The sequence below is a fragment of the Ochlerotatus camptorhynchus genome, unplaced genomic scaffold (assembly GCF_037179485.1).
Source record: "Ochlerotatus camptorhynchus isolate MF236.1 unplaced genomic scaffold, CSIRO-AGI_Acam_v1.1 ptg000787l, whole genome shotgun sequence".
In the NCBI taxonomy this organism is placed as follows: Eukaryota; Metazoa; Arthropoda; class Insecta; order Diptera; family Culicidae; genus Ochlerotatus; species Ochlerotatus camptorhynchus.
Window position 1 is genome coordinate 62,978 of NW_027041252.1, and position 26,526 is coordinate 89,503.

Here is a 26,526-nt window from a genome sequence, read left to right on the forward strand (position 1 = left end):
TCGATCAATGTAATTCAAGCTGATGTATGAAATAATGATGTAATTTAGCAAAAAGCAGATACAATATTACATCAATGGATGTAATTTTGTTCGCCAAATCGATGTACATCGTACAACGTTATATTACATAACCGATTGATTGATTGCAGCAGTTTGGATGTAATATTCAACAACTTTTTATTCTGTGTAGAAGAACACCATATTTTCTACATCGTCGAGTGCATCGGTTTCCATGTAAAAATTATCTGCCCTTCTATCAATATTGGTTTTCGGACAAAACAATAAAGACACTCCAAATATAATCGTTAAATCCTACAGCCTAAATTTTATTCCGATATCAGCACATACATTCTCTTCCCGCTACACTGCACTGTTTTGACGATAACAGAAATTTGTTCAAGCGCAGCGACATTGCCCTTCCCAGTATTCATATATTTACGCTCGTCGATTCATCATCCACGTCAAATGCTCTTTTTCTCGCTCACATCAGTTTATGGTTAATCAACCGATCATATCCAAGGCCAATTGTTTTATCTGCTGATTTTACAACATGTGTCTACCTTTAATTTCATTATTTTGTAACTTCTCTTTTTTAGGAAAGGATAATATAACATGACGATAACGGGAAAATTATATGACAATCTAGGTACCTATCATTATTGTAAAAAAAAATCCTCAAAATACTCAACTTAAATTTGGTAAATCAATGGAATGGGAAAGAACCCATTTCTAAATTTTATTTACGCAAAACTGGTTTTTGATAACGTATTAAATAATTTACGATAATATAAAGTAAAGCATCAAAATCCATCCTCTTTGTTGGAATATAAATAGTGATGACTGCCTTCATGCATTGTTAATATAAAAAAAAAGAATTACCAACAGCTAGATTCGAATGCGCCAGAATAAACGCAGGAGCTCACGAGTATGCTTCTCTGCCTGCGTAGTCAATAGAATTTCGCTTCCTTTCGGTAATGTATTCCGGAGGCGACATTGAATATATAGTGCTAAAAAAAACTTAGATGGACAACCCGAACACCGACACGATACAGTACATCGTCTTGTTTTCCCAGCGTACCGTACAGGAACCGTCCGTTTCGTTGTTCCAGAAGCAGGAGCTAGCCGTGTGCAGTCCGGCGCCGTTTTTCTGCATGATCATACAGGTGACTGTTGGGAAAGTAAACGTACAAGAAGAAGAAGATAAGGAAACAATTATATCGATAATCATTCGGGCATCCCCGGGAGGGGATGAAGTAAGCTAGGTCGTATATTATTGTTTTACGAGCACAGGAAAAAAAAAAGAATAGGAAAAGTTTTTCTTTAATCTCACATTTAATGAGTTTTTGAACCACGGCGGAACTATTCCTATCTAGTTGATAGTTTGTGCCAATATCGGAAATTATAGTCCAAGTTTTCATCACTTTGCTGGTTGAACTTTTTTCCAATGGGTAGGAATGTGGTGAAAATTACACATATGGTGAAAAAAGCCAATCACCACAGATAGCTTATCGAACACGGTCAGTCAGATTCAATATAGGGGAAATGGCTCTAATGTTGTCCTATGGATCTAAGATTGGACCCATTGCTAAAAAAATGCTATTTATTAATTTTATCTAGATGAACGCGTCATTGGGACGGTACTAATGGATATTTCTGGTCGCTATTGAAAATTTAGTCGATTGCTGAATTTATGTGTGGGCCCAAATTAGGGACATTTAGGCCCATTTTCCCTATTCAGACTGAAAGCATGTCATGGAACGTGCGAGAGTCAATCATTATTCTTGAAATAAGAGACTATGGCGTCAAAAGGAATCAATGGAAGGTAGATTACACATCCCTTCATTATTAACTTGAAAAATCACAAAATTAGCTTGAGCCTCAATTAAAATATCACCGATTTTGCTGAAATTTTTTACAGAAACTCAACTCAACGTGAGAAACAGTTATCTGTTTTGAACCGGGCGTATTCCGAACATTTTTGTTTTCTAAAGAAGAACAAATCTAATGCGGGCATCTTAAGGAATAGCCTAATTATGTTTCCCCACAATTGGCGCTCTAGTTGACGCTATAGATCCTCGCAGAAAAGTTGAACAATACTCATATTCATAGTTTGTCACACAAGTGTATCCGTGGCATTAGTGCGATAATTTACACTAGTTTACAGCATATTTAAACTGTGTATACGTATACGCTGATGGCCATTTCCCATATCCAATCCAAAAATGTAGTCAGAACGATCTCAGTAAGATAAAAAAAAACTTATAAGTTATACTTTCAATTAAAAAGTTCACAAAGACTTGACTAGATTTTTGCATTTTCACTAAATCGAACATAACTTCCACAAATTCCATCCCCAAAAATTCCTAGACCGGACCTGGAATCGAACCCAGCTGCGCCTTTACCGACTGAGCAAACGGAGGCAATACATCAATACATAAACGGCGGACCTGGATTATTGTCTATGGGGATAACGCCTAAACTGTCGGTGAAAGCATAACTGTCCCATGTGACATTTTGACTTTTTTAGGGTATGATGCTTAACGTTATATATCAATACGTATTTTAAAATACGCTGTTTATTCTAGAAAAAAATGATGTGAAGCCGTTTTGTCCCATTGTAAAAATGGACGCATATCTGCTCCAATTTTAAATTAATCTTTAAATTATTTGGATGATACCTCGATAACGTCGTAAGCACATTAACACTTTTTTTAGGAAAATTTGAGCCATCATTCTCAGTGCTGTTGCTGTTTACAAACAAATAAATTATTAAATGTACTAATCAACTTATCTAGCAACACCTTACCCTATTTGTACCTTTTCGTAACACACGATAATTTGGCATTGAAAATCTATGGGGTAAAATTGTGAGATTTATTTTAAAAATAAACGGTTAACCTTACATTGCTATTATTCTGATGCATGCCACTGCCAACCGAGAGGTCTTCCTATCCACTTCAATTCTACGATGAGACCTATGCTAGAGTACGTTAGCTTCAGTAGAGAACGTATCCTTTCGATCGGCTGGAGTTGTTTCATGGAAAACAGTTTGCAGTATTTGAGGTATCACTGTTGATGTTGCTTGCGTATCCTAGCGCATAACGTCCTTTATGAAAATTCACTTTTCTCATGAACACCACGTACGGGCGAGGCTTGAATAAGTTCAACGTGTACTGTGAGACATTCAACTTGGCTTAGAAGAAGTCACTGTCTTTGCACTGCCAACCACCGATTTGAAGCTTTCAAAAGTTACGACACGTTCACAGTGGGACAAATATGCGTACATTTTTCAACTCGTCAAACAAATTCGCGGAATAAGTGCCCCATTTTATTTTTTTGGATAATGTTGACAAACTTTCTAGAAGTAGAACCAAATTTAATCGTGAAATTTTACGATAACAGCAAAAAGACTATTAAAACTTTAACTGCAGTTTTCTCATTTTTGTGTTTTGTAACATGGGACAATTATGCTTCCACCGGTAGTAAAGGTATGCAACGGTTCATATAAAACAGCTGCTACGTATCCAACTTTCCACGCGCGGTAGTGGCGGTCTACGCGGGTCTTAAAATACAGCGTTTACAGTAGTTTTTGACACTTACTGGAGGTTAGTGTCAAAAACAACAGCAACCGCTCTCTTTTCAGACAACAAAACGTCACCCCAAGCTCTTCCCCTGATCCTATCATTCAATATTCTACCCCTCTAACCCTGGGTAATCCACGAGTATTCGGCCCAACTCCTACTAGACATAGAAATAACTATCGGCTCCGTAAAGCGATTGAGCCTTCCAAATAAACGAACTAGATTTAAAAAAAAAACAGCAAACGCTGCATTTTTAAACCCGTAAAAGCCACCATTGCCCATTACCAAGATCGTGGAAAGCTGGATATTTTCCTTCCACACGGCCACTCAGAGAGTTTCATTTTTACTCAGTTGTATGAGAAATTAATGAGTTATTTTCAGTAGCCGTGCGTGGTTGACTGGTTTAATTAAATTAATAAAATAACTCATATCGTGAGTACAATAAACCTGAGAGTTACGTTCAATCATCTATCAGAACTCGTGAAGGATTCTTCTTGTTGAAAAATTGCATTCTAATATGCATCTAGCCATATTTTAGGGGTGTGCAATAATTAGAAACAAAGAGTGCAATAATAGAATTTCAATGCAAGTTGGGCTCTGAGACAAAATCAAAAGATTTATTATAAGTAAAATTTTAACGAATGTAAAATTGCAAATGAGCTCTGGAATTTTTTCTTCAATCGCAATCAATTATACAACATATTTTCAACTGTGCGTATTTCACAAAGCTTACCGTTTATGACTTTACCAATTTTACCAGAAAACAACATAGCACTTGATTCTACTCACCGATATATTTGTAGGGTTTCTGCAGTTTGGTCAGTACACTGAGACAGGTTTCCACCACCGACCCGGTCCAGTTGTTCACCTTGTCATGCTGGTATGCGTTGCCTCCGATGGTGGTTTCGATTGCTTCCTTGATAATTTTGCTCACATCGTCCACAACGAATTGATGCTGGTAAAGAATCAACATAACTGTGTATTAGAGTACGTTCCCTGCAGTATGATGACTTTATCGTAATCCTCAGTTCGTTCGTTTGTTTGATTTTTTATGTTCGCGTGGATCCGCGAAGGTTGCTTGCCAGCCTTTAACTAACAAAAAGGAAAATCCAGATCCAGGACAGCTTCGCTGTTGTTGTTACATTTTTTCGCCATATCCCGATAGGAAAACCCCGACTGACTAGGGTGGGTGAGCCAGTAGTGGAGGTACTAAGCCAATTTATTAATTAAACAATAAATATACGATGTACACACAATTGTTATACGTCAATCTATAGCTTTCAACCTCTATTTTGGTAGAAAAATATTACTCTGTAATAAAATTGCATACAATTTTAGAAAACTCATCCTCCATTAATAGGAACACTGTTCCAGTAGTTGTGGTAGTTGCTAACTTTGGTTCCTATAATAGTGGAATGCGTTGGTTTCTTATGGGTTGCAATATTATAGGAACACTACCGCAACTATAGGTGTGAAAATCTTAAGGAAAGTTAATGATTTTCCGTAATGTTTGGACTAATTTTAAGTTTGAAATATGCAAATATGCTTTATTTTAGGACAGCTACCGATGCAAAATAATCTTAGCCGGGTCCTCCTCACTATTCCGGCACAACCTCCATATCGCAGCTATAGGTACACCACTATTACTAGAACACCTACCCTATTTGTTGCACTTCTGCCGCACGCATGTACAAGATACGGAAATTCCTCAAAGGCGCCTCGACGAATGTGTTACCTTAGCATAATTTACCACTCGTTAGAATTTTTCTCACGGAAGGAGGTGAAATTCAACTATGGTATGCTCGTACTATACAAAGAGAGAAAGGTAGTGAGGAATTTGAAAGCCGCGACCTATTAGGAACGGCGTTTTTTGTTGCATAACTAATTCTATTAAAAGATGTTGAAACTATTTTGAAAATTACTATCGGGAATTACATTCAAAGTTTTATGAATACGGAGAATTCTATAATTGTTGGATGTTGCTATCATCATTCAAATAAAGTGAACATCGCTAGCCATTCTTCCGAGTGAAGTAGGTATATACTGTAACTACTATCAGCGATTTTTGCCAGATTTTTGTACACGAAAAAAGTTGAGATACCCTTCTTTATTTTGATACCGTAAGCTTCTGTAACAAGTTTTATAGCTTAAAACATTTAATTTTTGAAAATATTTTTTGATGTAACAAACTTGTTACAGTACCTTACGGTATCAAAATAAACAAGGGGGTCCCAACTTTTGTGATTTGCTACTACCTGCATTGATTATTACTGCTTCCAGATAGGGCACGAGCTTCCAGAATGTGGCAAGCAGCAACACAGTTTTTGCACCACGCTGATGTTTGATCAATTTCATAATGTGCTAACAAACATGCACCTTTCGTGTCAGTGGTGATGACGATGACCGTGATGAGGCTTTATTTCCAGTACTTAGTATGTCATCATGTTTTTAGATGTCTACATTAACTCATCGAAATCTTAGTATGTACTGATTTGTTGCAGCGAGGCGCCAAAAAAAATGCATATCCTGTAGGTACTTACATACTTGATGGATACACTTCGTTAAATCTATTTCTAGCGTTCTGAACCATAAAGGCCTAAGTGCGATGATCGATTATCTTCATCGATTTCCTCTTTTGTTAATAGCTCGGCTGGATTAACATTTCTCGGTGCGTTTGATGTTGCTTTTGCTAGCTAATACAACCTTTCACTTCACTGTATTGTAATAATTTCGGAAAATTGGTTCACTGAACTATGGTAATGCGAAGAGAAAATCGATTATCGCATTTCAAGTATGGTTCTGAACGGTGGAGAATTATTTTCCAAGGGACTTCAGATAGTCTAGTCAGTAAATGCACGGTATGACCAAGCTGGAGGTGGTTGGTTCGATTTTCGGTCCAATCAAGGAAATCTTTCGGGTTGGAAATTTTGGCTCGACTTCCTTGGGTATACAATATACATACTTAGGTTATTTTACAGGAGTCAGTGTTTTTTACTGGGTTTATGAATTACAGGGCCTTGCTTAGCTCAGTCGGTAAAGGCGCACCTAAAAGCAAGACCATACTGGAGGTGGCTGGGACCGATTCCCGGTCCGGTCTAGGAATTTTTCAGATTGGAAAATTTCTCGACTTCCCCATCCAAACAATTATACTAATGCAAAAATGGTACAGGCATCAAAAGCTCTCAATTAATAAATGTGGAAGTGCATCTGAAACACTAAGTTGAGAACCCGCAATAAGCTAATATGCGGTAAGCAATAAGCTTGAAATGCGATGAAAAATATGAAGAAGAAGGAGTTGAATTCCTGAAATAGTCGGTAAACATTCAAATGACTATCCGTAAGGAATCAATGAAATTGACAAATTTTATTTATCATTAAAACTACGTCTGTACAAGTTCAGAATAAATGTTCTCATTTTTAAACCTTCCAGAGTTAAAAATCTCTTCTACCGAACAATTATGGGGTGCTTTTTGAATAGGTCGTATGTGAAAAACGTAAACAAATTGACATTTTAATGCTACCCGACACAACTTGACAAAAAATGCTACATACGGTTCAATTAAAAAAGACTCCAGAGTTCCGAATGCACCGACGCCAGGGAAGCAGCTCCCACACCTGGACCTTACCTATCGACCCATCAACTCATGAACCGGGGACCAACGGCTTTACTTCCCTTGGATCAGAGATGTTATGCCTCAGAACATCCCGGCGGCGCCGACTGGGATTGAACCCAGGTAATCACGCTTACCACTACACCACCGGCGCCGCTCAGCATCAAAATGACAGCAAATTGAAATCAAGTTTTGATATCAACATCAAACTGAAATCATAATTTGATTCCAGTTTACTAAATTTTGTTTTAATTTTGCTGTACATTTGCTCTTCAAACATATGTTTTTGCGGGTTTGTTTTCATTGCCTTAGGATAACATCAAATTGAATACTTGTTTTGTTGTCACCAGGAAAAATTAATATCAATCAAATTGAGTTTTCAATTTGCTCTCACTGATAGCAGAAATAGTTTTCAAAGTGATGCTCTCAATTTTTACCAAAATGACAGCAACCTGAGTAACCATTATCAACGACATCACAACATCAAATTTAGATTTCAATTTGATCTCAGACTTTGCTCGGGATAGCCACCCTATCGGGGTGGTATGAGCGATCTTGTAAACAACGGGTAAGAATATTATGTTTTCTTTAGGCTCTATGAAGGCTCAACAATGAATAGTTTTAGTAAAAAAAAAATTTAACAGAAACAATTATTTTCTGAAGAAAAAATTAAATTTCAGAAGTACTGTACAGTCTTGTGAATGACTGATTTTTTACCAAAGCAGCTGTTTCAAAACACGATTTCATATGATACAGTCACATTTATGAAAGCAATAATGCAAAATTGAAGAATTTAAGTTGAAATATCAGTGGTGCTCATATTGCCTCGAATGGACTTAAGTAATATTTTGTTAAGAAAATCTTTAATGTTTATTAAAATCTAGAAACACATTATGTCATATAAAAAATTAATGACTATTTATAAAGCTGCTGAAGGAATATTAACGATAAGTTATACAAAACTACTGATAGACCTTATTTTCTGATTCAGAAATCTTATAACAGTTTTGACGTTTTGAGCTAGTCTAACATTTTTCGAATATCACTAGAGAAAAATATTTTGTTAGACTTAAATGAAATGGATAGTAGAAGTAGGCTTCAAGCATTAAACGTGCAACACATGTTTTGTAAAATATGTTCAAAAGGTTGATTTTTAAACGGGGGGCTACATTGTCCATTGGTCATATTGCCCCACTTACCCCAAAAGATAGAAAATAAAATGTGTCGATGTCATTGATTCCTTACGCATAAAAAGAAAACGAAATTCCCCAAAAAGTTCCTTGTCCGGCAAGCAATTGTTATGGGCTGAAAAGCGAAACTTTAGTTACTTCTTGGATCATGAACCAGAAGGAATACCTTCGGAAGAGACTACTGCCTTTTCAGGAGGACCATGAGGTGGATTGTCTATTCTAGCCGGACTTGACAAGTTGCCACTACTCAATTTCCACCAAACAGTGGTACAGCAAAAATGACGTTACAGTGGTTCCCAAGGAGATGAATCCGGCCAATACTCCGGAACTAAGGCCAATTGAGGAATACTGGTCAACAGTTCCAGTAATAACCTATGGTAAGGAAGACTGAAACAATGTTCTTACAATAAGCATAATACCTACTAATATATGGCTGTTACATTGAACTATGTAAAATAAAACGCATTTTTATACTTCAAAATGTAAAAGTGCGTGATTGGGTGGTGGCCTATCGACAACAGAATGTGTAAGTTGAGGATAAAAGGTCGTTTCTTCAATATCAGCATAATGAACATGAACAGCCCTCACCAAGGAAGCGATGATGTCGATAAGAACACTTCTTAAGCGTAGCTGAAATGATAAGACGACAGCTATCCAAGCCATGATTCAAAACCGTTATTGGAGATCTCAATGCTCAGATTGACCAGGAGGAGGAATTTAGACCGATTATAAGAAAGTTCAGCGCGCACCTACTTATTTACAAGAATAGCCTCATCCAAGAAAATTGCCATACGTAAAACCTACTTATTTCCAGCGCAGCCTCCCATATCGGTACACCTGGAGATCATCACAACAGACCGAATAACAAATCGACCAAATTCCGCACGAAACACAAAATCCACGCCAGATGTAAAAACTATTCTTTTTCTTATTCACATTTCAAGCTTATTGCTCATTGCATATTAGCTTATTGCGTGCTCTCAACTTAGTGATCTAGATGCCCTTCCACAGTTATTAATTGGGAGCATTCGATGCCGGTACCATTTTTGCATTAGTATAATTGTGTGGCAAGTTCAATGATACTCTAAATGCCCAGGGAAGTCGAGAAATTTTCCAACCCGAAAAATTCCTAGACCGGACCGGGAATCGAATCCAGCCACCTCCAGCATTGTCTTGCTTTGTAGCTGCGCCCTTTACCGACTGAGCTAAGGGAACCACTGTGCATGGATGAGATTTGATTTTTTTATATTTGCCCATCACTGCTAGCACAGACAAACAGACATAACTCATTGAAGTCGCTAAAACAATACCGCCATCTGTCGAGTATACTGTGATGGGCACTACGCTGACCAGATGGCGGTAGTGTGTGAACGTCAAATGCAAGGGAATTGGGTTCTTTAATTTTAAAAATATATCGGTTTTTATATATCATCTGAAAGAGCTTCGTTTTCTGAGCACAGCAATATTTTTTTCGAACCCACACACTTTCATCTCGATTTTTAAATCAAAATTTAAAGCAAAATAATAAGTTTACTGTTTGACACTAAACTGACAAACTGACAGCTCGCTCCCATACAAAGTGACACCGAGGGGAGCTAATAAGGTGATTTTTGCAAATGTAATCGTTATCATTTAAAATAGTTCCAGTGTACCAAAATTGATGAAATTTTGGTTTTGGGTTCCATTTTTAATGCAGATTACGAATATGCATTACCTCGATACCCTTAAAGAACCCAATTGAATATGCGAGCCACTGGTGGTGGTACTACCACCTAAAAAACATTTAAATTTACCGTTAAATGCGTGTCCGATGAATAACTTGCGAGTGTTATGTTTGTTTATCTGTGCTGCTAGTGACAGATAGTCACACGACTCGCAGAATCAACTCTCCACAACTCGATATCCACTAACTCGAAAAATGAATATCATGGCTACTGTGATAGCGGTTTTGTATAGGATAGTTATTTGATAACTCGATGGTCGAGTTGTAGAGAGTTCACAGTATTTCAAATAATTATGGCTGCATCTTTTTTTTATTTGTTCAGTCGCGGGTTTAAAAATGTATATATGGGGAGGAGGGGCATAGTGAACAGGTAAGACATAGTGAGCATCCCGCAGGTTGGCTCTGGATCTCCAGCGGCATGAAACAAATCAACTGGTAGTAGGTTCAATATCATTATGATATTGATCCTACCACCAACCAATTTGTTCCGGCCGGAAGTCCAAACTGGTACACGGGATGCTCACTATGCCCCTCTTACCCCTATGGCGGTCAAACATCAAAATATGTAGTCTTTGTCACGAGCGAAGGCGAACAATATTGTGCACATAGATGGAACAGTGTACGTTTGAGGGGGCGCGGAAAAATTTAACCCTGTAATTGACCAGAAGATTCAGGAAAACTACAAGCGGTATGCATCGGGTTCGGTACGGGTGGATGAGGAACTACTCGTAGACAAATAAATATTTGGAGTAAACGAGGTAAGAATGTGAACGCTGTTGTCTTTTATTGAATAAAAATATTAAAATCACTTCAGTTTACTTTAAGTGTACTCATAATTTCTGGAACAGTCTATAACTTCAACGTGACCCGTGCTACAAGTCAAACAAGAATAAATCCAAATGGATTATAATGTTATCCTTGTCAAATTGAACTGCCATGAATCATTCAAAACACGGAAAAGTCGTGAACTTGACCTTGATGGATTAATGATTAGGTACAGGAAAATGATCCGCTAAAAGTTGGTTGGACTCGATTTTCACTGCACCCCTCTGTATCGATCAACAACAGAAAAGTGGACATGTTTTCCCCTTGAAATTAATCGTTACCATCGATCAAATGTTTCGCTCGGTAGCGAGGGTGATGTTTACGAATTTTATTTGCCAGGGCCTTTGCCTTTATAGGCAGATACCTACGACGACACAGTTTCTTACGCCGAAAAATATTCTTCCCACAACCAAAACAAGCGCTTCTCTCGCTCTCATATAGCTCATGTCTGATTTTGCAATCCTTCTAGGTACCAAGAAGACATTTTTTGTCGTTCACGAAACGCTTCAGCTAATTTTTCTGCAATTTATTTACATTTTGAGATCATAGCGAGGGGATGATGATCTCAAGTAGGCGACGAAATTTACATGAAGATTGTCTCCTTCACCGCCTCTACCTACCGGAATGAATAATGATTATAAAATGACGCAAGCTTCAAGATTCCCAGTCCCTCTCTTGTCTATCATAGGCCGATTAAGGAATGTACAAAAAAAAATCGACGTCAGCTGGTGGTAAGCAAACCAAACCTTCGAACTTCAAGCGGAGTGAGAAAATTTAAGTGAACGCTTACCTCTTCTCGGCCGTCGTCCATGGTGTTTGGGTTATTCTATTCCTGTTGAAATCCTTCACAAAACTTGTTGAACTACCGAAATGGTCACAAAAAGTAATCCGTTTGGCGAGGGGACAACACCAAAAAATGCACACAACTAGAAAGCTATAGAATTTTCTGTTGGAAAAACTATCACCACTGCACTGAACGAACAATCTTCAAACGCCAAAAATAATCTGCGCGAAAGAAAACTGACCTTTCGAAGATGCAATGCAAACTATAGTCGCTATAGCGACTATAATGCAAACAGGGGCGTAGTCTAAAATTATAAAACTGGGAACAATTTTAAGTTCAGCATTGTCTACACTACAACATCGGATAAAACCAAGGTTTGTAGAAATGCTAGAGAGGTGTTAAAATTGTTTACACAGAAATTTTCATATATTGGGCCGTATGATCGTATGAATAAAAAGAGTTTACTTTACTTTCCCGTGCTATTCTTACGGGAAAAGTCAAGCATACGACCTCAAGAACCCAATTTCATTATATGATCGGTACAGTTGAAAATCGGAATAACCCACTAATGGTGGTAAGCTCCAACCGGTATTATCCTCGGATTAAATCCCGATCAAGAATGTCCGGCTGGTTTGATGTCGACATCAGAGTTAATCAACATAATTCTGAGCAAACATTTTTCAGATCATACAAACAGGGACGGTATTAAAAGTTAATCCGAGTTGGAGCTTACCGCCATAAGTGTCGTAAGTAGTGCGTTTCATAGCGTATCATTGTGCGATTACAGCGCACTACTTCCAACACTATGTTCAACGTACAGAACGAGTAAAATTAATCATTTTGTTCGACCATTTTCCACAGAGATGGCGCTGTTCCCCTGGTAGGAAGTGATAAAAATCCCCATATAGAAATTGAGAGAAGTGGGAATAATTCGCTTTCGGTGCATATTCAGGTGAAAAAAAGTGAACGACAACCTAAAGAAATTAATCAGGGACTTTGTCGTTCAGTTTTTTCCCGGAAATTATAGTTAATCAAGCTACAATTAATTAAAAATGATTTTTCCCCATACAATTTTACCCACTTTACTACCAGTCCCCAGAGAGCCACGAAAATTCAAATTTGAGAGAGAAATTCTCTCTCACGAGCTCAATCTCTCAACATGCCATGTATTTAGTTGACACTCGATTTGTGATTTCCCTTTCACAGATTACAAAATAGAGTACCTGACACTACAAAACATGTCTGGTATCTCTATATATGCATTTGCTTTATCATTTGAAGTCCCTCCTTTTTTACATATTCTGCGCAAAAGATACTTCATGCCCCGCCCCATACATAAAATTCGGCGGGAAATTCTGTGAGGGGTGAGCTATTTTGTGTGCAGAATGTGTAAAAAAGGAGGGACTTCGAATAATAATCTAAATGCATATATAGAGGTACCAGACATGTTTTGCACTGCAGTGTCCTCTGTGAACAATTATAGGAAAACAGATCGTGTGTAGTTTCCGATAGATGTCACCACAAACAACAGCTGTGACATCTGATGGAACATGAATGCAGAAGCTTGACAAAATGATCAATTGCTCGTAAAATTGTCACTAGTGGGTTATTTCGGTTTTCAACTTTACCGATCATATAATGAAATTGGGTTCTTTAGGGGTTTTGAGGTAATTGCAAATTACATAGGAAAATCCACGAGCCCCTCATTGTATCTGTCAAACTTTCATAGCGAATCAAAACAAACCTAGTGTAGTACCAGAATTTAAACAAGAATGCACTCAAAATAATATTATTCCAAGAATGATTAAATTTGATACATTTCAGGTATAAACGTTGATTATACATCGGTTGGCTTAAAAAGTAATCAGGCTTTAGATTTTATTTTACACTAAAAAGTAATACAAGAGACAAAATCATCAACTAGCATAATGATTGAGCAAAGTATGTGCTTGTTGCGTGTTTAAAAATATTATTCTAAAACAACGAAATTACAATGGTTTTTACCATAGAGGTAACTATAAGACCAGAAGGTCCTGAAGAAACGTGCTCAACTTTTTGGCTCAGCTCTGGTACTATCTTCGGTCCCAAGCTAATCGATGCACCCCTCGAAACATAGGAAAATCCACGAGCCCCTCATTTTATCTGTCAAACTTTCGATTTCGAACATTTCGACTGGATTAGTGTACGTTAATCGATTTGCTTGGGACCAATAGTCAAGTAGTGAGCCAATTTAAAATCGTTACATTCCACCGGTTGGTTTTTACTGTTGAATTTAGAAAATATTAAAATTTATTGCTACGGGAGAAAACATAAATTTCGATTTTTAACGATACAATGCTCAAATAATGAAAATTAGTATGGTGAGATCAAATTTGTTTGAGAAAAATCACTTTTTTATTGTTAAGATGCTTAACAACCCCCCCTTTTTTACTGTAAATTTCTCAAATACCATGATTTTCATTGCTGTGAACCATGAATTTCGTTATTATTTTATGGTAATGGACAAAAAGGTTCAATGTTTTGACAGTAAATATCATGCCCAACAAACATTGAATTCAAAATAATAGATTATTCAGACAAAAATATTCGCTTCTTCAGCTAAAAAATTGCTTATTCAGCCTTTAATCAGCACAAATTGATTGTTGGTGGTTACAATGACAATGAAAATCATTGTATTTTTATTTGATTTTATTTACGGGAAGCTACCCTAATAAAAAATACCACAAACGAACGATAACCCAAATAATATAACTATTCCACAAATGGTTTGGATTATACCCCGAACACGTCGTTAAGCAAAATAACCATAACAATTTTATAAGGCTGTCCACGAACCAGTTGCGATCAGCTGACTTTTTTGTTTACCAAGAACTTTTGACAGATCACAGTAGAACTTTCACTCTCATATTAATTTCTGCTTTGTTTATGTTAACATTCAGCACCATTAACACCAGATCACTCACACACTCTTGATTTCTAGCTGTCAGTTCCAATGAAAAACCTCTCTTGGATCCAAGGGGGGACGTGGCTGTCAAATACGAACATAAACACAGCTAAATACAATAAAGATTTAAGTTTTATCTATCCTCAATCAGTATTATTTTTGAGTGTAGATTATTTCGAGTGTGTATACATGGCTGAATGTTCGCACTGCTGCAATCAAAATGCAACAGCGAAAAAAAAAACAAGAAGCAGTGAGAAACGTCAATCTCAACTCAATATTTTGAGTCCGCTCATTTTCGGTCGCATCAGCATTCCGCATCCGGAAATCGCATTTTCTTAATTTGCCAGGTATACCAGATAAACATTTAGTTTGTAGCCCGGTGAATAGTGAGTAACATATAGCTATGGCCGGTTACAATCCAGTTGATCTTGTGGAGGAGGACGCCGCTGATTTGCAGTTTCCCAAAGGTAAGAATTTCGATTGATGAGCAAGATGTGTGTTCCGGTTCACCAAAAAACTCGATGTTTCTCGCTATATTTACCTAGAATTTGAAAATGCCGAAACCTTGCTGATCAGTGAAGTTCACATGCTGCTGGAGCACCGCAAGAATCAAAACGAATCCTCCGAGGAAGAGCAGGAATTTTCAGAGGTGTTCCTCAAAACCTACAACTACACCGGTATGTTCCGGAAATTTAAAAACAAAGAGACGATTGCCAGCGTTCGAAGGTATGTTCCTTCACACTCCATCTCTAGATGACTTTGGTAATGAGTTTTTTGTTGCGCTTTTAGTTTACTAATGTCGAAGAAACTTCACAAATTCGAACTTGCAGCATTGGGGAACCTTTGCCCGGAAGCTCCGGAAGAGGCAAAAGCACTCATTCCTTCGCTGGAGGGACGCTTCGAAGACGAAGAGCTGAGGCAAATTCTTGACGATATTGGCACGAAGCGTAGTTTGCAGTACTAAGCTGGATGGAGAAGCTGGGATGTTCTCATTTTTTCCACGCACTAAACAAACGACCCGTGGGTATAGGTATTTGCATTTAAGGGAAGAGTATTAATCATAATCAACTGTGCTTACCGAATCCGGAAACAGTAAACTTGGTGACAACACTATCGATTAGGTTGTGGTTGTTCTGTTTGAGAAAGCCGAGCAATTCCACTTAGTTTAATAAGGAACATTGGAGCTCAGTGCGTCTTCCAACGCCGTGACTGGAAAGCAAATAATTATCAATAATTGCATCTCAATTGGTTATCTAATGGATACTACTTACGGTGTACTTTGTGTTTCGTGTAAACGTCTCTATTGAGTTGCTCCGCCAACTGGTGGTGACATTTGCAGTACGTTTTCTCCAGCATACCGACTTGGGCATTGCTGATGAAGTCCCCTATCATGCTATTGTCATCGATATCCCCTCGAGCGTCCATTTCCGCATAGAGGACATTATTGCTCCACTCGTCACGCACAATATGAACCAGATTCAGCAGTCGGATGACGCCTTCCCGGAACACTTTGCTTTCCTCTGTCTGAAAGCAATGCTCGTAGATTGTGCTAATGTACGATTGGTGGACGGCAATCATATCGTTTAGATTATCGGCAGCTTCCAGTCGCTCGTCGAGTTGCATTCCCAGCGATTGCAGTACATGCGTCATCAAATGCGAATGGATGCTTTGGACAGTGAAGATCATCCAGAACTTCAACATCGCTAATCGTTTCAGATTTAAATCCAGTACACAGGGTTCCTCGTATGGTGGTCGCTTTTTGTAACACTCGGGAAATCGCAACGATTCCAACGTATGCAAAGCCCATTTCACCTTCAGCAGAAATCGGAACACACAATTGTAACTGCTCATCGTTTCTTCGTTGATCATGTTGCTCAGATCGTCGCTCGGGTTGTACAAAATCCGCAGCTTATTGATCGCATCCAACACGGTGGTCGTTTCGCATTTGTACTCCGATACGATTTCGATCGTGAAGAGGGACGTCATATCGGTAAATCTGGATGCCAGGATGTCGTTCAACTGGATGGTCAGCAGATAGGGGTTGGCCCAATTCTCACCTGCTTCGATTCGCCGGTACAGGTCACTATAGAAGTAATACATAAGATCGCTCGCTTCCAAGAGCAGCACCTTCCGGATGTTCTTCAAGTGGTTCAGAACCAGGAACTCCTCCTTGTAAATTGTGGTAACGAAGTGGTTCGCAGCTTGGCGTTTCGTTTCCATGAGATTCTTTATGGCACTGAACAGTACGTGTTCTAGTGGGAGCGTTAATTGACCGGAAATTGAATTCAGACGACGGTACAGTGAATAAGCGTTGGTGAGGCAGTTGCTTGAGGGTACCGCCGGAAGGTTGGTTTCTTCGTCTTCGTCGTCGGTGCATGCAAGTTGCAACGAACTGTCCAATGCCAGCATCAGCAGTTCATCGTCGCAGATTTCTTTGATTTGATTTCGAAGATTCTGCAGCTTTGAGGTTGTAGCAGTTTCCTGTAAGGAAGCGTTAAAAAATGCCAATGAATATCCAACAAGTTCCACTGCCGGTTATTGATATTATAATCATAAACCAGGTTTACCCTTATGGTTAAACCTGGCTTGAGGACAAGATTGATATAATCCATAAATGGCCACTATCATAGCTGATTTTACAAAGCAAATCCTATTTCTTCTTTCTATTAACAAGATTTTCAGCCGGAGCCAAATTCATGACAACGACCATTTGTGTATTCTCCTTAGTTGAAGAAATTGGCCTTTGATGAACAATAAGTAAATAAAGAAACTCGCAGAACCAGGACATTCTACTAATAAAAACAGATAACGAAACATTTTAAGTAAACAATCGCATAATAATTATCAAACGCATTAGCGACTATTGTCAGTTATGAGCTGCGAGGTACACCAAGTTAGGGGCTGTTCGTAAACCACGTACGTAGACACCTTAGGTTTGGTGAATGTCTATGGTCTATAGAAATTAAAAAAAAATGTTTGAAAGATTGTCCACGCGGAGGGCGGGGGTCTGAAATCTTTCAAAAACTGTCCACGTAGTTTATGAACGTGCTGCCCTATCCTGGCATGTTCCTGACGCACCTTGGGTAGTTTTCAGTTCCTTTCAAGGGCCAAAACCCATCAACCACATGAGAACTAAAGAATAAGATCTGTGACGGTAATTTTGAGTTTACAGACCCACATCAAACTACATGCGAATTTATTATTAACATTTTTGGCGATTATTTTTAGTATCAGCAAGGCTGGTAGTGCTGATGCGGTATAATAGTAGTGAGTTTAGTGACTAAAATTATGGAAATAGTGACCAAATAGTGACTTGTAAATACTAAATAAGTAACCATTTATATGGTAAATTAGAAATTCAAACACGGTTTGATATTGAAATAAACTTTTTATGTCATGGAGCTCATCCGTTAATGATGGATGGTGAGGGGTGTTTTCCCTGCCACCACTCGCAAAAGGGATGATTGCCGATTTGTTCATGTACCTTCGATGTGCGGAAACAGTTCTATCGATTGTTTCACACTCAAGTCTCCATCTGACGTAAACAACTACCCGATTCGTACCTTCCTCAAAATTGTTCAATTTTTTACAATTTTCACACTGCCATGCTATAACGGAACTATCAACTCTCAAATTTAATCTGCTCATCTATCGTATAAAATCTCCTCTTTGAGTATGATATTTGACGTTAAGCATCTCCAACCATGTAAATCGTTAAATTCACGCATGAAGTTATGACACATCATTAGTTAAATTAGATTATTTTCGATTTTTTCTTCTATAAATCCATTATAAATTTATTTGAATCCTCCTTAGAACTTCAATGCAATTAACCTCAGAAATTTCATTAATTTCTGCTTAGACAATAATCTTGGACTTCTCCCTTGCATTTAATTGGAATTCTCCTTAGAACTCCCATAGTATTTCCTCATAATTCTCAAAACCAAAAATCCATCACAGAATATCTTTGGAACTCTTCTCAGAATTCTTTTGCGATCGAACCCTCAAAATTCGATTCCATTGGAATTCTTCTGGGAATTTATTTTGAACTCTTTAGAATTATCTTGGAAGTATCTTCAGAAATCACCCCAGAATTCTTTTAGAACTATATCCACAGAGACCATCTTTGGAGTTCACGGGATTTTCATGGAATTTTCATCAGAGCTCCTTTAAGTAAAATTTCAGAACTAATGTTGAATCCTTATTAGAATTGGACCTAGAATCCTCATCCAATCATCATGGAATTCTTCTCTGAACTCTCGTTAAAATGCACTCTCAATTATATTGGAATTATTTCCAAAATTGTTTTGGAGCTGAATTTTGCGTCTCTAATAATTTAAACAATAATCAAAAGCGACGGTCGTATGTGTTAAGCCAAATTTAACTATATAGATAAACCTGGCTTAAGATTTAAGCGGAGATGAAGAAATCGGTCCTCAGAGCACTTAATTTTACATGAGACTTTCGTAGTCTGTACTTTGGTATTCATCTCTGATGTAATCCGTAGAATCCTTTAAAATTCTCTTAAAATTTACTTTGGATTTTTTTAAAAACTTTTGAAAATCTATCACAGACAAATACCTTTGGAAAGTTTCCAAGGTTTACAATTTATTTTCTGGGAAAGGGAGGTATATTTTCCCCAATTTTTAATATAAATTGAAAGCATTTCCTAAACGTTTTCCTGGTGTTCTAAAGTTTTGCGGTTCACTGGTCCCTGGTTAAAATTTTCAATGTTTTAACAGATATATATATTTTTGTTTAAAACTACTGTAGACTTTCTTAGTGTCAAGTACTAAATTTAAACATTTTGTTGATATTTTTAAATTTCGCTCTATTTTAGTAGTGAAAAAGTTACTTTAGTGACTTTTTGGAGTAAAAAGTGACTTTTTAGTGACTGGCTTCAAAATAGTGACCTGCTACCAGCCCTGTATCAGGGATCAACCACATCGGCCAAACATGCACATGGAAATTGGCCTGAATCTGACGTAAAATAAATCACAACCATATGACCATTTGTGGCGAAATCGAGCACCGGAAGTCGTATTGGTCACACCAAGGCATGTTTCGAGTGTGCTCTCTGGTCAAAATCTGCTATGAGCCAGCACATGAAAAATCAGACGCAAACCCACATATCAGACATAATTTTCCTTTTCTTCCCTGAATGCAGAATTGAGCAATTTAACCAGGAATAAAATACGTAAAAAGGGTCAAATCTCACCATAGGTGGATAAATTCAGCCTTAGCAAAATTAATGATTTTTTATTTAAATATCACATAACATCATACATTCCATGTGAGTAATCATATAGCTTTCATTGGACACATGTGATTTAGTGGAACAATTTTGAATTATGGGATCACATGTGTTATGGGAGATCCACATGGATATTTTCCACTGGTTTTATGTGATTTATTTTATGAGTGCCAGTCACATCTTGCCAATCAATTGCCGCTTATTTCACCCAAAATCACGTTTCCCAGTTCTTAATAATTGAGAAATAAATTTTCATAAATTATCTGAAGGTCTCTGTACTTCTCTAAAACTATCGAAACATCTTAAGGGTTCTCGATTTATAGATCTTCAAACTGCTCCAAAAGTCTGAACAAAAGTTGCGGGACTGCTTATAAGGCATAACATAACAAAGCCGTTGGTCCATGGTTCATGAGGTAGGGTCCAGGTGTGGGAACTGCCTCCCTGGCGTCGGTTGCATTGGTGCTCAGCACGGAAAACAAGATCGACGGAAAAACGAATTAAGAAGAAAGAAATACAGATGTAGGAGATCGTCTCTAATTGACGAACCCTCATTCCGTGACACTCTCTCTCTCTCACACACACACACACACACGCACACACACATACACACACACACACACACACACACACATACACACACACACACACACACACACACACACACACACACACACACACACACACACACACACACACACACACACACACAGACAGACACAGACACACACACACACACACACACACACACACACACACACACACACACACACACACACACACACACACACACACACACACACACACACATACATACATACATACATACACACACACACACACACACACACACACACACACACACACACACACACACACACACACACACACACACACACACACACACACACACACACACACAACACGCCAGAACGACGGATGATGCAGCTAACCGCACGACCACGAATCCTACGAATCCAAACAGACATAATTACGGTCAGTTCACTCACCTTCATCATTTTCTGGGCTTGTCTCTCGCCGTCCTGATCCGTTGCGACGACTTCGCCATCTGTCGTCCTGAAACCCTCCAGCACGTCCACAATCGCTTCCAAGAATCCCACATACACCATCGGTTCCTCCGAATCACTCCCACTCCTCAGATCACTGATCCTATCCAGATCGTTCAAAATGTTCAACGTATAGCCCGCCTCAAGTGAATGATGCATCAGCAACTTTATGATGGCATCATTTTCAATTACCTCCGAAATGACCGAACTAACGTAGAACGACCGTTTCTTGCACTTGGAAAACAACCGAGCCCGATAACCGGTCATACTACCGCCTTCCAATGCGTAGGTTCTCTCCACTACGAACTCTTCCCGCCAGTCGTCCAACCTGCCTTCGGTCCACCAAGTGTCGATAATATTCATGTAGCCCTTGAGAGTCGATAGGAGCAATGCAAAAGCAAGGTTTGTCTTTTCCAGACTACCACTCAGCTTAACGCTCCTGAAGAGTCCCGACAAAAGATGCGCAACGGCGATGTGCGCGGGGAATTTGGTCCAATCGAGCACCGAGAAGCGATGGATATCGTTAAGATTCGCCAACAGTTGGAATTCCGGTTCCAGATCGTGGAACAGCGTTATGATGGTGTAGATTCGATCGGGTTCTTGGGCGACGGCTTCCTTTTCCAACCCGACAATTGTAGCTTCCAAGTGATCCAGGAAGTCGCGAATACCGGATGCGTAGCACTCGAAGCTATACGGAGCAGGAATGGGATTGCTCGTCGCTTCCGAAACTCGACGACAAAAGTTACGGAGACGGTAGACGATCGTCATATTTTGGGTGAAATTCATCAGGAAGGTATGCAAACCACGTTCGGTAGCACTAGACAGCGATACACTGGGATTGATCCAGATTTGATCGTCGTCAATGCGGAAGAACTTGCAATTGGTTGGATTCGTAAACATCCAAAAAATCTCCCGAATTAGACAGTATTCCGAAACGGTTGAAACTGGATCCGGTTTAATGAAACTGTACGAGGCTTTCAGAATAGTCTGATTCCAGTAGTCGCAAAACGATGCCCCTTCGTGAGAGCTGTTGACTTCCGCTTTGGCCTTCGGATCTTTCCACCAACACGTCTGAATGTGCTTCTTGAGCCATTGCTCCGACAAAGATCCATCGAAACTTTCATATCCCAAGTCTCGCTGCGGAGATTCCACTTTCCTATAAACGACAACCTCCTTCCTACTTTCCTCTACCTCAACTATCTTATTCTCCTCTTCGTCCTCCTCCGAATCTGACCACTCGCTAAGATCGGAACCATCATGCTCGTTTCCATCTTCAAAGGCAATATTATCGGCTTTGAGGTCTTCCAGCAACTCCTCCTTCTCGTTATCCGGTATAGGCACAGATTCAAACGGTTTCGCTTCTATCATTGTCACCGGTGAGCCTCTCCTTATCCTCTCCCGCAACGCTCCAATTGGATTGTGGGCCACCGTCATCAGAAACAACAGCACTGACCATTGAATATCATGCACATAATGGTCTGCACAAACCGGTTCCGCAATGAAACCTTCGTACAACTGGCGGAACCGTTCGGCAAACCGGTCCAGATTTGATATCCGCAAGTTTTCCATCAGTCCATCGGCTTTACGACGAATCTCGTGGCTGTTTACCGATAGGAACCGGTGATTCCGGATGGTGGCCTGCGCAAACTGATAGCAGAGGGTGAAGTTTTCTTCCGTTTCCTAGAGTTTAAAAAAAAACTTATTTTGAGATTCAGAGGTAGTAGGTAGTTGTTTTGTTCTCTTACATCGAATCCAGTGAGCGTTGTTATCAGGTCAGATATGCAGGTTTGAACGATAGCTTCGCGCCGTTCAAGATCTTGCGACATACTAGTTGTTTTTCACAAATAAATCACACACAAAAACTGGAATGGAATGAACAGCAAAATAATTATTGTAGATTGGATTGTGTTTGTGATGATAGAATAGAATGTCGATATTTTGAACGGTTTTCTATTTTGACAGCTGGTGTGCGAAACCCATATTCACTATAGTCGCTATATTCATAGTCTGGCGGATAGAACGGGAACCAATTGAGCTGTCAAATAGCGGAACCAATCGAGCAAATCACGACCAAGAACAGAAAAGAGCATATCAGCTATTTGCCAACAAAACTTCGGAACTCTTTTTCTCGTGACTCAAGACTCGCCTACGCAAATTAATACCATCTTTGGATTGGGTAAAGTATCCCCTATCCGATGATGCTGGTAATTTGCGTTCGATTAACGAGGAAAGAATAATCAACGTTTTGTTTTTAAAATTTGATAGTACCTCTTCAATTGTTGGTCTACAATATATTTAATTGGTTCCGCTTTTTGGTAAATCGAAATTCTATCCGCAAGACTATGAATATAGCGACTATAATATTCACGGGTTTCACATTTTTGGTCGAAACTACACTGATTACACCAGAGTCGATGTTAATATACACCATCATGAGGGGGTCAAATGCAAACTTTGCGATTAAGTTGTACGTTCGACTGACGACGCAAATACATCGATGATTGGCGCGCAAAAAGGTAAACAAAAATATGTTTAATGATGATTGAGAGATTACCGTAAAAGCTCGTCGCAGATGTCGCCACTGCATGATGATGATAATGTTGACAGACTGCATATAAAATTCGTGAAAATTAGCATTAAATCATAATTTTCATCAAGCCTGCGTAAAATCCTTCCAATATAACATTCGAATTGAAGGAGAAAATGTTTTCACGATCAGACTGATGAGCATCTTTGACTTTTCCAGATGAACTTTCATAAGATATATTCATTTCATTTCACAGCTCCATCAATGCTGCATCGTACATAAGATGTAAACAGAAGTAAATTGCTCAATTACTCAAAATAAACATGATTTGTTTTCTTGTTATCACTTTAAAAACCATCGAGCATCATTTTATAGTATGGTGCGTATTGAGTATATCAAGTTCCGTTGCGTTTTCTGTCGAAAATTGTGAGTATTAATGTTTTCCTAAAAAAGGATAAAATGAACATTTTGAATATTGGCGTCCTATACAACCATTTCTCTATTATCACCAGCATGATACAATCTTTCCTAAGTAAATTCACTTAATTTCCACTTTCATCCTAGTGGAAATCGCACATATTCCTCGACATATTCACCATTTTCTGCGCAGTAGGTAACCTCTACCTCTGGGTGCAAACTTGTTATGCATAATTTTCCATGGAAACATCTCCGATCCATACCGAAATAATAACATTTAGTTTGCAAACACGTTTTCTTACACGATTCAAGCAAAACTTTCCACCGGAAATTATTAGTTTTTCTTTATGTGCCGAATTGCCCCAAAAATCGTCTGTTTTACTTGGAGAATTTGGAAACTATCCTCCTTCTAGTAGTTCTCACTTCGAAATGTAGGTGGCGAAAGCTTGGAAAAGTTTCACTGCAAGACGCCAATTAATTATATGATTTGAGTAGTAGCTATACTGAAGATCCGAGAGATGTCACCCCTTCAGTGGTAGGAAAATCATTTTTGCAGTATGGAGAATATCAGAAAATCCACGATTTGTGACTAAACATGCTTTCACAGAAGGAAACAAATAAACGAGCGTTTACCTTATCCCCATAGTAATGTACTCGTGCAATTTTTGTGCATCTAAAACTGCCCATAAAGACGATAATGAATAAAAACTGAAAATTTTCAAGCATTTCCAAATGGTTTCCTACCATTCCCATACATTCGAAAGTGAATGGCCCTCTGGATGTGGATGATGTCAAAAACAACAAAAAATGATTAATTGGCGAATCAAAGCAAAGCCAAAACGGTTACTGATCATGCGACACCTAGTTTTAAGATCCGCAATTACAAAAATGATGATAATATCTGATACTATACTAAAAAAAAAAAATTCATACAATTTGACAGATATCAAAACGTCATTACCATTTTCACCCATTCGTTATCTTCGGAGAACTTCGAGATTTGGGCGTAATTCTAGACCAACAATTGAAATAGGCGAAACAACCAAACGTAAACAATGGCTTTAATCGCAAATTTCTCGGGAATCAAAACACATCCACGCAATCTAACACCACCATCTGATAGAGCAAGCTTCCTTTATCGAATAGTATTGTTAATTTGCATGGGTGTATTTTGATTCTCCAGAAATTTGCGATTAAAGCCATTGTTTACGTTTGGTTGTTCGTCTATTTCGATTGTTGGTCTAGAATTGCTTTTATAAACTAATACCCCGTTCACACTACAGCCTATATTACTTGATATAGAATTTCTTGATATCAAACGTCATACATATTATTTCCAGTGAAAACTAGATGTATGGATGCTGATATCAAGATAGGCTATATCACGTAATATAGGTTGTAGTGTGAACGGGGTATAACACGTCAGTCGCCGATTTCTCACACATGCTAGATTCATCATTGTTTTACCTGTTTGTTTTGTTAATTTTCTAGGCTGAGCAACCAACCAACCATAAGATGCTGCACGCTGACGTCACGAATGAACGCGATGAACCTGCATTCATCAGTTTGACATCCAGTGGTGGTTTGTTTACCTATGCTTTTTAGGCAATTCAAGTGGATTTTAGGTTTTAAATATAAAGAACTAAAACATATGATATCCGACTATGTTCCTTTCAAAAATATTCCACTTCAAAAAATCTAAAAAAAAAACATTTAATACCTTTTTTTAAATTTTTTCTTAGTCCATGTAAACAAACCACTGCCAGATGTCAAAAAATGTGAGGTTAAAGCGACGGTGCAGCTCTCTATTAAAGCATTTTAAGAATAATTAAAAAAATATTATTAGAATTACCGTGGACCCCCGGCAATCTGTCCGTTTTTACTCTGAACACTGCACGCCGTGCAAACTAAAACTGGTTCAAACGTCAATTAGGTCATGGAACAGAGTAAAGCGAAATGGAACATTATGAAACAGAACGCAGAATCAAAACAGCAAATAAGGTTACCAGAAAATCGATTTTCTTATGCTCATAGGGTAACTAGAAGATCAAATTAAAAATTAACCCTGTTAGCACAAACGAAGTGACAGACGGAGCGGCTCGAAAACTTTGGTGACTAACCTGCTATTGCAATTTTTCAGTGTACCACATGGCAACACCACTACTACTGGATTGTACCACATGGCAACACTACTACCAGATTGAACTAGCATTTTCACCAAATGTACTAGAATGTTTTGGTTCTATCTCTTTCACTATACTCAAAACTGAAATGCATAAAAAAATGACAAAATGATACGCACTCTTTGCACACTGTCAAAGAATCATTGTACACAAAATCAACTTTGTTCAAATCAAAACAAAAAAACTAACCCATCTGGTGGATGATGGCACAAGCTTCCAAAAAAATTCTATTACAGTGAACCACATTATTTAAATGGATTTCTTCGCCAGTTAGTCGTCTGTCACTTCGTTTGTGCTGTTAGTATGAATAAAATGTCATTCAGATTAGCGGGGGTCCACGGTATTCTCATACGACCTCACCTGAAGGAATTTTGAAACCATCAATCGATAGTTCTTATTTTCGCCAACAGGGCCAACTTTTGA

At 38.4% G+C, this 26,526-nt stretch overlaps 3 protein-coding genes across 4 annotated transcripts; 1 reads left to right on the forward strand and 2 right to left on the reverse strand.

The window, feature by feature from the left end:
* Nucleotides 1-297: 297 nt before the first annotated feature.
* LOC135715031 (dynein light chain Tctex-type) lies at nucleotides 298-11,914 on the reverse strand. The gene is made up of 3 exons (XM_065238441.1): nucleotides 11,721-11,914; nucleotides 4,371-4,536; nucleotides 298-1,167 (listed from the first exon to the last, which is right to left on the reverse strand). Exons 1-3 carry the CDS (start codon nucleotides 11,739-11,741, stop codon nucleotides 1,019-1,021), a joined length of 336 nt encoding a protein of 111 aa, XP_065094513.1. The 5' UTR covers nucleotides 11,742-11,914; the 3' UTR covers nucleotides 298-1,018.
* A 3,095-nt stretch (nucleotides 11,915-15,009) lies between these two features.
* On the forward strand, nucleotides 15,010-15,766 carry LOC135715030 (DNA-directed RNA polymerase II subunit Rpb4). The gene is made up of 3 exons (XM_065238440.1): nucleotides 15,010-15,125; nucleotides 15,204-15,384; nucleotides 15,448-15,766. The coding sequence occupies exons 1-3, from the start codon at nucleotides 15,062-15,064 to the stop codon at nucleotides 15,620-15,622; spliced, it is 420 nt and encodes a 139-aa protein (XP_065094512.1). The 5' UTR covers nucleotides 15,010-15,061; the 3' UTR covers nucleotides 15,623-15,766.
* Nucleotides 15,767-15,785: 19 nt separating this feature from the next.
* On the reverse strand, nucleotides 15,786-23,420 carry LOC135715029 (gamma-tubulin complex component 5-like). 2 transcript variants are annotated; one of them, XM_065238439.1, is made up of 5 exons: nucleotides 23,405-23,420; nucleotides 22,722-22,838; nucleotides 20,920-22,656; nucleotides 15,930-17,139; nucleotides 15,786-15,867 (listed from the first exon to the last, which is right to left on the reverse strand). In XM_065238439.1, exons 2-5 carry the CDS (start codon nucleotides 22,800-22,802, stop codon nucleotides 15,824-15,826), a joined length of 3,072 nt encoding a protein of 1,023 aa, XP_065094511.1. In that variant the 5' UTR covers nucleotides 22,803-22,838; nucleotides 23,405-23,420; the 3' UTR covers nucleotides 15,786-15,823. The 2 variants fall into 2 exon arrangements, with proteins under 2 accessions (XP_065094511.1, XP_065094510.1); XM_065238438.1 differs by lacking the exon at nucleotides 23,405-23,420 and having other exon boundaries at nucleotides 22,722-22,899.
* Between the last annotated feature and the right edge of the window lie 3,106 nt (nucleotides 23,421-26,526).

Bases quoted from the DNA above. Each gene is read 5' to 3' on its own strand.
- LOC135715031 (XM_065238441.1), bottom strand. From the start codon at position 11,741: ATGGACGACGGCCGAGAAGAG. The intron at 4,537-11,720 runs GTAAGCGTTCAC...ATTCTTTACCAG, and splicing joins TGGACGACGGCCGAGAAGAG to CATCAATTCGTTGTGGACGA. The intron at 1,168-4,370 runs GTGAGTAGAATC...CTTTCCCAACAG, and splicing joins GAAACCCTACAAATATATCG to TCACCTGTATGATCATGCAG.
- LOC135715030 (XM_065238440.1), top strand. From the start codon at position 15,062: ATGGCCGGTTACAATCCAGTTGATCTTGTGGAGGAGGACGCCGCTGAT. The intron at 15,126-15,203 runs GTAAGAATTTCG...ATATTTACCTAG, and splicing joins TGATTTGCAGTTTCCCAAAG to AATTTGAAAATGCCGAAACC. The intron at 15,385-15,447 runs GTATGTTCCTTC...TTGCGCTTTTAG, and splicing joins ACGATTGCCAGCGTTCGAAG to TTTACTAATGTCGAAGAAAC.
- LOC135715029 (XM_065238439.1), bottom strand. From the start codon at position 22,802: ATGTCGCAAGATCTTGAACGGCGCGAAGCTATCGTTCAAACCTGCATA. The intron at 22,657-22,721 runs GTAAGAGAACAA...TTTAAACTCTAG, and splicing joins CAACGCTCACTGGATTCGAT to GAAACGGAAGAAAACTTCAC. The intron at 15,868-15,929 runs GTAAGTAGTATC...TTTGCTTTCCAG, and splicing joins CACGAAACACAAAGTACACC to TCACGGCGTTGGAAGACGCA.